The following is a 10463-nucleotide window of genomic DNA, read 5'->3' on the forward strand; positions in this document are numbered from 1 at the left end:
TATTCAATTGAAATAGGTCAACACAGTGAGTGTTTCAAGTGGTTTCCCAAAATTCAACTAAAAATTTAACTTTTAAATCTGCAGTCTAAAAATTATTCAACCCCTTCACAACAAGCATCTTTAATACTTGGTAGAGCACCCTTTTGCTGTTATGACCTGCTGCAAATGAGATGCATAGCCACACATCCGCTTCTGGCAGCAATCCTGAGGAATCTTAGCCCATTTCTAATGAGGAGTAGCCTCCAGTTCACTAATATTCTTGGGTTTGCATGCTGCAACTGCCTTCTTCAAATCCCACCAGATACTTTCTATAGGGTTTGTCAAATGAGTGTGATGGCCACTGTAGAATGTTCCAGGTCTTCTTCAGAACCAAGCCTTGGTGGAATTTGAGGTATGCTCGGAATCACTGTTCTGCTGGAAGGTTCGATGATGCCCAAGCTTCAGCTTCCTCACAGCCAGGATGGCGTTTTCTTCTAGGATTTCCTGATAAATCTTGCCCTCCACACGCTGCAGGTTTCCAGTGCCAATGAATGCAAAGCAGCCCCAGGGCATTACCGTGCCACCAATATACTTAATTGTAGACAGAGTATTCTTTTCAACATATGCAGCATTTTTCTTCCGAAAGAACAGAATCCCAGAATTTCTGTGGCTTAGTTATATGATTTTGAGCATATTGGAGCTGACTTTTCTTGTGCTCTTTGGTCAGTAGTGGTGTATGTCTTGGAGTTCTGGTATGGAAACCTTCTGTATTTGGTATGTGCCTTACTGTGCAAACTGAGACCTCAGTGCCTGTTACCACAAAGTGTTGCTGCAGGTCTTTTCGAGGGTTTTCTTCTGACTTCTCAGAAATCTGGTTGTGGTGGTTGATGGCTTCCTTTTTCTGCCTGGTCCTGGTAGTGTAACCACTGTTCCTTTTAACTTTGAACTTGCAAACTAGGCTTCCAAAAGAGTCTTTCAGTGCCTTTACTATCTTTTTGTATCCTGTACCTTGTTTGTGAAAGGTGTGATCTCTTCTCGTAACTTGTTTCACCCCATTCTTTTGATTTAGTCATATTTCTGTCATGCAGTCAAACGTGACCCTCAACAAACCCCTAGCCCAGGAATAGGCAACCTTGGCTCTCCAGCTGTGCTGAAACTACAAATCCCATAAGGCATTGCAAGCCACAGGCTTGACTCCCAGAGGCAGAAGCATGATGGGGATTTGTAGTTTCAGCACAGCTGGAGAGCCAGGGCTGCCTACCCCTGCCCTAGCCAGTTAAGGTATTTCATGTGTTCTAGCTCAAGCATACTTGGTGCAAAGAATGAAGCCCTTGATTAGTTGCACCATGTTTGCTTGCGACAACACATGTTTTGCAGATGTGTGCTCTTGTGAGAGTTTCTGTTAAGGGGGTTGAATAATTTTAATACTGCAGAATTAATTAAAAGTTGCCTTTTCAGATGAATTTGGGGAACCACTTAAAACATTGTGTTGACCTTTTTCAATTGCTTTTGTTTGATTTGTTCATTGCAAACAGCTGAAAGTCTGTAAATGTTGCCAATAAACCTGACCTGCAATGGTGGTTGAATAATTTTGACTACAAATATGAAAAAAATAATTAAAAAAAGTATACATATATAATCTAAAAATCCAGTTCAGAAAGAAATGTGGTCATTGAATTAATGCATTCCTGCAACAAATCTGTTTTTCTGATCTCAGTTTTTTTTCAAGCAGAATTTTATGAGCAAGACGAGCAGTTTGCAAGCAGTTTGAGATATTCTGGTAACATAATGTACAACACTTTGGTCAATACAGCCAACAGATGCTAATGTAATTGCCCATCTGCTGAATTAAATAAAATATATTTCAGATAGAGAATCATCAAATATTTTGACACAGGGAATACCATAATTCAGTTCTTTCCACTCTTTGGCAAATCTATGCCAAAAATAATTGTAATTTAACCCTACAGAGAAAAATGGAACAGTAATCAGAATTGGGTGTAATGTGTGCCTCACACACGGTCAGATTTGTTACAACTTTGTCAGATTATTACTATTTCCAGAGTTCAGCAGTGTGGTGTTAGGGCCTGCCTAACTGGATTGTGTTTGAGTGGTTACTTTTTGGCAGGCTCTCGCACTACATAGTGGTTAAACTTTGTGATCCTATGATCCAGATCTGAAGCAATATGCATGCTGCCAACTTAAAGGGAATGTATATAGTTTTTAATTTATTTTCTTTATGTCCAGGAATTTTTAAAAAAAATGTACATAGCTGTTTCTTTTTAGTTGGGTACATTTAATATAATTAATGTTTTAATATTTACCATCGGCAGTCATGTCGGTTCACCTTAAAGTGCCTTTGACTATAGGCATTAAAATATTTACATATTAAGCAATTAACACGCTTTACAACACGCCCTTACTGACCACTGTAACTGCAGAGGAAATGCATCTGTTTAACAGAGGAGGCACTGAAATCATAGTTTCTCTTATTATATTTTCTCTGGCAGCATGGGACAGGACAGTCTGCCATCCTTCTATTGTAAACAAATACCAGGTGCTATTCAAAGTCTCTTGCAAAATGTGAGGATGAATTACTCCTCAGTAACTGGATACAATGGTCAGTGAGGACAATTGAGTTAAAGTTCTTTTAGTTTTTGTTAATATTTATTACAATTTTATTGTACGTAGTCTTTCCTCTGCTATCTCTGTGCTCCTGAATAGGTTGTGGTTTGATCTGTTATTCTTAACACAAACAGCTGAATGAGCCAGAGAGACACACCTCTGTCTTTTCCATGCTCAGACAGCTACATATAAATTTCAGCTGGACAGAAACAGTAAGAAAGTAAATAGTCACTTCTGGTTTAATTTAAAAAAAGGTATACTCTGCAATGACTGTAATATACTGTGTCTGTTTGTCTGACTGTAATATACTGTGTAAATTGTTACAATGTGTAAATTAATTTTATACGGTTAACTAATACATTTTATGATTTGCAAACTTTACAAAATTAGCAAAATAGTTTATGGTTTCCCTTTTAAAGTGAACCTATGGCCAGACTGGAAACATTCAAATATTTATATATTTCTAAATGAGTTTGATTAAATCTGTTTTAAAAGAGGAATTGAAATGTAGGTGCACTGCCCAAAAAATGGCATCTGAAGGACAAAAGGGTAGTTACTAATACTGCCTGTAATCTCTACCAAGATTTTCAATCTTGGTAGAGGAACATGGCTTTAGTTACTAATATCAGAGCTGCTTCCTTGATTGCTGGTGATCTGATGACTGATGGAGCAATAGTCAAGCAGCAGCAGGAGAGGGTTAGAAAGCACAGATTCAAAGAATAAATAAAGCCAAAAAAGGGAGATATATTTGTCTGCAATTCTTCAGATACAGCTTTCTCTCCAGCAAGGAAATTGTAACAGCACAGTATTGACTTTACCTAAATTCTCCCCTATTCTCATAAGATTAGCAGTCAGAAGCGCAGTGATATCACAGATGATATCACAGATGATATCACAGTGCAGATATACTACTATGATGTTCAAGGCACTGCTATTTTTTAGGAGAAATTTAAGAAAGGGGTACATATTTCAGGGTACTTCTGGGTACAACTAACATTTCTTGATGTTCTCTATAACATAGCAATATTTAAAAAAAATTTAGGTCCATTTCAGAACAAGTCCACACTGATCTCTGTAGCTGCAGACACTTTGGAAATGTTCACAACAGAGGCACTGCAATCACAGCTCATCCACACTTCCTGTGGCAGTAGGAACTTAGTGACCTTCCAGCATTCTTATGTAAACAGACAAATGCTCTTAGCCAGGGGTCTCCAAAGTACCGGTCTGCGGGCCAATTGCAGCCTGCGAGCCGGTACTATGTGGCTATCAGCCAGCTGAGAAATCAGGTACGGAGTTACGGACCGCGTACTTGACTTGTGGGAGCAGCTACATGGTCTGCATCTCTGTTGGATGCAGAGTGCAAAGCTACTTCTCTGTGCTGACACTCGGATCCTTCGGCCAGTGCTCTGAAATCTTTCAGTAAACACTAGCCGAAACGATGGATTAGTAAAATAATCCAGCAGCTTGTAAATGCAAGATTAGGGATTCCTGCTGCAGGAAAACACAGGTTCCTGACACAGAAATTCCCAATCACACCTAAACTTACAGATGTGACTGGGGCCTTATTACATAGTTACATAGTATTTGAGGTTGAATAAAGACATTAGTCCAGTGTATTATTGTGTGTGTATTAGTGTCCAAAGTACCATACCGGATATAGTTATATTTTATTTTGAAGTATGAAATTTGACAAGCTGCCCCTATGGGAGAAAATAAATTGTCGAGTGGCCCCAGAGTGAATTGAGTTTGAGACCCCTGCTTTAAGCTGTTCAGAAATGACTGCAACCTGACTTTAGAGTCTTCATTGTGATCTTTTAGGATACATTACGCCACACTGCCTGCAAGCTACTGATGTCAATGAAAACTCTAGTTTTACTTCTCATTAACTGCTTGTTGTAAATGTGTAAATACTTTTTATGACCACAGATTCATTTTATGAGCTTTTGATTGTAACCAAAACACCTTGATAGTGAATACAATTTGTGTTCAGTTTGTAATATAATCTGTAGTGTTGGGAGCATTGACTTCAGAATACATGGTAACCTTTACTTTTTTCTTGTTGTAGAAATGAAACATGAAATTCATGTTTGGAAGTTAACTGCACAAAGGATTAATCCTGCTAGTCGTGAAGAAACTGCAGTTAAGTGTCTTCTAATGCAAAAAGTTTTGACATTAGAGAGCTTGTTGAGGAAAAAACTTAGAACATTTCAAAGGTGTGTATATAGGAATATATGTTTAAAATGTTGAAAGTTTCCTGAATAATGCAGTCTACACACTAGACATGTGAGCTGGCAAAAAAAATTGTTTTGTTCCGTATTGTTCGTTACATAAATTTTTGGGATTTGGATCCGAAAGCCAGTTTGTTTCGGGGTTCGGACGAATCTTAAATTTTTGCAAAGTTTTCATGATAAGTGAAATTATGAATTTAATTTTTGTTTCTTTTGGTTCTTTTTAAATTTTGACAGTCCAGAGAAACAATAATTAAAAAAAGGGGGCGGCTTTTAGGTGCCCCCTTTTATGAAAGTGGGTACCTAGATTTCTATAAGTCCCCCTGCCCGCAGGCCCCCACAACCACCGGGCCAGGGTTGTGGGGTAGAGGCTCTTAACATGTTGAGGGCATGTGGCCTGGTATGGTGCAGAAGGGGGCGCACGCTCGTCCCCCCTTTTTCTGGTGTCTGGTAAGGCATTCTAGGGGGGACCCTATGCTTTTTTTTTGTTTGTTTTAAGGTTTAACATAAATTTATTCTGAATGACATTTGGAAAAAATGTCAGATCCATCCAAAATTTTCGTTATAAAAAATTCGGATACGTTTGGATTTATTTTTTAATTTGCGAATTGGGATGCATCCAAATGTCTGAATATGCCTAAATGCGTCCGAATTTCAATTCAGAATGAAACAAATAGCACATGTCTACACACACACACACACCATACTCACAAAAACTTGCATACTATTCAGATACATTATGTCATAGCTAAGACTCTCTAAGTTTGACTTTTCATAAAATTTACCATTTTATTCCAGACAAATTTCACAAGAGGACAAAAACTGGGAAACAAATATCCAAGAACTACAAAAGAGTGTATGTACTGTTTGATATGATGTGGTTAATTATACACAGTATGTGTTTTTGTTTTCTAATTAAGAGGACTGCATAAACATGGAAATATGTTTCTGTCCAGCTCCTGGGATAGTGTAGGTTGTGTTATTTTTCCACATAGTTTAGAACCCATTATGTACACTCTTATCACAATGGTTTTTCTAGAGTTCTCTTGAAGATATGGAGGTATGGTCGTCTTTTTTTCATGGTAAAATGGCTTGGTCAAGGAATGTGGGATATTATACGATATGTAACATGATATAGCTAGAGTTCTTCTCAGGCCCAAAGAAGACTTGCATTATGCTGGAGAGCAAGACAAAACCTTAGTGAAGCTACAGTTAACATGTTTCCCAACACATCCTGTTTACCAAAACACCTGTCCCAGTAATAATGTTCTCACCAGTAGATTAGGTGAGGAACAAAAAAAAGATGGATAGGGTTCTTGCTTTTTATGTTGGAAAAAAGTTGTATAACGCTTATTAAATACTATGATACAATAATTCTTTATGCCTAAAACATGTTTCTTTATATTTACAGAAATCTAGTAAAGGTTGATATAGAGGAATGGATAAATGAATGTTAAAGAATCACCTTAAAAAATCTTGTATAGCTTAGTGCCTATAATAGTTTGCAGTAAAGTTGGAAACATTTTCCTTTCACTTGACTCCTGTGAAGTCACATTATATGCTTGTTGCAAGATGCAACAAACATTTGTCTCTGAAACCAGGATGGAGATGGTTTTGTTTTAACATTTCCTTCTCTAGTCCATCCCTGGTCATCAAGATTTGTGGTATAGTTTTTTTAAATATTTCATTTTACAAATATTCTTGTCTAGCCATTGTTAAAAGGTATCTATGGTCAAAAACAAAAAGTAAATATGTATTTCTGGATTTATATCATTTAAATATGTGAAGCGGCGCTATCACCCAACAAGTAAACAAATATGTGCAAAAATCAAGTAAGTACTTTTGTCAGTGTGTAAAACACATCATTGATACAAAGGGGGTGATTTACTAACCTAAACACACACACACACACCAGGTGTGTGTGATTTTCACACAGCAAAACGTATTTATCAACCAAAAAGTCTCTAAAAGCATATTTCCACTAATGCCATATATGGAAAAATCATGCACATGATGCATATATAATGCTGCTTCACAGTTTAGACAAAAATGGTTAGCTCATGCATTTACATTCCTTGCATTCATCAACGCAAGCAACACAACATAGAGCTAATTTACCCAACATCACCTTGGAATTCCTTCAGGGCTTTGCACAACACACCTGCTGGGTGTGTACACATTACAAAGGTGTTTAGATTCCACCCATAGATCATGCTGGGAGGGAACACACTGCAGAGGTGTATACACGTTCGTGGTGTGTTTATAAGGTTAGTAAATCAACCCCAAAGTGTCCATAAATTCATTAAACGCAGGCAGCTCTCTCTAAAAAAAAAAAAGGGTTGTCTTAGTCTTTCTTTGTGCGTCACTATGCCCACTTGTGTATTTTTTGCTGAAGTGCTCATAAAAAACACCAGTGCTCTGATAAATAAGCCTCTCATCTCTGTGTTTTAGACCCTTGGGTCTCAAAGCGCTTCTTATAGGGTAAAACTCCTTCCTCACACTATTTGAAGCTGTGATCTTCCTTCCTTCAGATGAGACCAATCCTGATCTTAACGTTTTTCTCCTCTACCGACAGCCCAACTTCATCTCAAAAAGATCTCTCAATGACAGAAGTGGAAATCATAGCGCACCCCGTATGCATCGGGCATAGCAGGCCAGGCCGCACACAATCAGGCTGATTCTGTGCGGCCCAGCTCACGAGCTGCAGGCCCTTTGCTTCTCTGGGCTCCCCCAACAGGCGGAACGCCAGGGCCTGGTAGTTCCTCCAGTGCTCGCTGCATACAAGATTTTTTTAATAAGCTTTGATTTCATTATAAAAAACAACTATAATCTGTATTAATATTACAATATTGATGTTATAACATGATAGTATATGCTGGGACTTTAGAACTCGTTCAAAATCTGACTATTCCCTGTATTTTGCATTAAAAAAGGTGTGTTCTCTAGGTGATTTTCTGTGCTGCAAAATTTCAGGCATCTAATAGGGATCTACTTTGTGTTATAAAACAGCTTACAGTATCTTTAGTGTTGTCATTATGTCAGCTTGTCTCCCTTTTAGAAGTGACATGTATGAACTGACATATTTTATAGTTACAAGAACTTGTTTTCCCAACAGCATGGAATAACCGACAAGATCCTTCTAATCAAGTGTTTGTCAGTCTTGGGATTTGTAATTTTTATGTTTTTTCTCAATTCATTTGTTCCTGCAATTCACCTGGATCTTGGTAAGGCTTACATTTGTGCAAGACTGATGTTTATAGTAAAACTGTAGATGAGCTTCAATCAAAAGCTAGCTTTTTAGCACAGTTTCATACTTAACCTTTTTTGTTCCTACCAATAGTAATTTATCTCCTGGTTCGCAAAAAGTACATACATCCAATGGAAATTGTTGACTTTTTCAACATATTCAAACAGGCAAACATTAGCTCTTGATCCCAGTAGTGCCTACAGGTAAAGGGGATATACTTAACAAACAAAACCACCATTACACAAGTAGAGCGCTGGGTGAGCCTAACAAAAAATTTAAATGGTAACAAATGACATGCAATACAAATGTACAAACAAATATAGGTGCTAAAATTAACCAATACACAAACAAATCTTCCAAAGATATAATCTAGAAACCACAAATGTGAAACAATAGTCAGCCCTGTGACTGCTGCTCTTTGTAATATGATAACCACCAATGTGAAATAATGTTCAATCCTGTAATAGTGTTTGATTGCCAACTCCAAGTGTTTACCACTGCTCTTTATAAGTGAATCCTCCCTTCTACCTCTGTGGTAATACTCTCACCTTGCTGTGTGGACCCAGAGTGTTAATCCCAGTTCAAACACATTTAGTACCTAGTACTCCGGTCAAATCCTCATTAGCAGTTTCCCCAATCCTCTGTTATGCAGTATAATTTATTGAAACATCAAACAGCATTAGCCACACATAGTGCTTTCCATATAATAATTTAAAATTAACAATTTAAAACCACTCACTAGATCCAGTGTGATCTCTTCCATGCACAGGATATCACACTGCAGCTATTGTGTGGAGACAGTGTATCAGCATTTCCCTCCAGCGCGCAGTCCATACATAAGCTCCTCCCCTCTCTGTAAGGTAATACCACTGCCCTTTGCATTGCATTCAGAGAACTTCTTCAGGGGCATGGAGCATAGCTTTTTGTCATCATGATGATAACATTTTATTTTAGCACCTATATTTGTTTGTACATTTGTATTGTATATAATGTGTTTCTCACAGGGTTGCACTTGGTTAATAGTTTGATTTTGAGATTACACTTTTAGCTGCTGTTCAAAAAGAACATTAGAGCAGGATTACAGTTTGCTATTGGACATTTAGGCTAAGACCAGGCCTTCTAGAACAATGTGCAAAAAAAAAGCATTTCAGAAGAATAACCTTAAAACACCTGTAAAACATGATAATGGCAATGTTATTGTTTGGGAGTTGCTTTGCTGCTTCAGGACCTGGGCAGCTCACAGCAATCGAGTCATCTATACATTCTAAATCATATCAAAATGTGCTTCGTGAGAATGTGAGGCCTAAGATCAAAAGTTTAAGTTGAACAGGAAATAATTCTTACAACACAAGAAGGATGTAAAGCACACTAGCAAATAAATCAAGTAATGGCTCAAAAAGTAGACATAGAGCCCTGATTTGATTCCCACTGGAATTTTCCATGGAGTTTTGAAACGGCTAGTTCATGCAAGGAAACCCAAAAACACCTTGCAACTGAAAGAATTTTGCATCAAGAAGTGGTCAAAAATGTCACTAAGTCAATTTTAGATACTTGTTGACACAAAATGCCTGCAAGAAATAATTTTGCTATAAGGGCAAAATAAACTTTTGATGCCAAGGGCGTACTTTGTTTTTACAATGTACACAGTTACTTCTGTTAATATTTTTGTTGAATAAATTATTGAACATGCACATTTTTCTTGTGCTCGTATTCAACTACATCACCTTTATCTGTAGGCACTGTCTGAATAAAGATCTAGTGTTTGCCTGTTCAAACATGTTGAAAACCTCAACAATTTGCATTGGATGTTCTTCCCATGGCTATATCTATTCCAGGGAGTGTACAGAGTTGTAAGCTCAGATGCAATGGTCCATTGCCCTAACTCTGCTAACGATATACACAATGAGTGACTCTGTGTCATAAAAGATATCGCATACATACAGCAGCCCATAAAATGAAAAAATAGGAAGTGGGTAAAAAATGTCACTAGTACATTGTTAGAACATCCACCCTCAAAGCACTACCTACAAAGCATTTTTTTTATTATTTCGAACTGCAAAATGCCAGCAAGATTAATATCACAGAAGAATCTGAGAAAAGTTAAATGACCCATGATGTAAATGCTTTTATTTATTTATTTATTATTCAGTATAATGCATTTTCTGTGCACATTAGCTGGTATATAATTTTAGTCTTGCTATCACTATTAGGGTTTGTGACGAGGGAAACATGATTAATAAAGTTCTCTTTTAACCTATAAATGCTGAAGATAAAACAAACCTTAATGCCTGTAACCATTTTTGCACCTTAGCCATGTGTTAGCAAAAATGTGTATATCCCGGACCTAAGGAACAAAGGGCCCTGGTGCAAGATTTTTTTTGCCC

At 37.4% G+C, this 10463-nt stretch overlaps 1 protein-coding gene across 1 annotated transcript in view; it reads left to right on the plus strand.

Moving 5' to 3' along the window:
- Positions 1 to 10463, plus strand: part of OCA2 (OCA2 melanosomal transmembrane protein) — a 220777-nt gene that overhangs the window by 163709 nt on the left and 46605 nt on the right. The window contains exons 17-19 of the mRNA XM_018562806.1: positions 4670 to 4817; positions 5631 to 5688; positions 7948 to 8056. Coding sequence (XP_018418308.1) covers positions 4670 to 4817; positions 5631 to 5688; positions 7948 to 8056 — 315 coding nt within the window. The remainder of the gene's footprint in view (positions 1 to 4669; positions 4818 to 5630; positions 5689 to 7947; positions 8057 to 10463) is intronic.

The sequence above is a fragment of the Nanorana parkeri genome, unplaced genomic scaffold (genome assembly GCF_000935625.1).
Source record: "Nanorana parkeri isolate BGI_ZX_2015 unplaced genomic scaffold, ASM93562v1 scaffold601, whole genome shotgun sequence".
NCBI lineage: Eukaryota > Metazoa > Chordata > Amphibia > Anura > Dicroglossidae > Nanorana > Nanorana parkeri.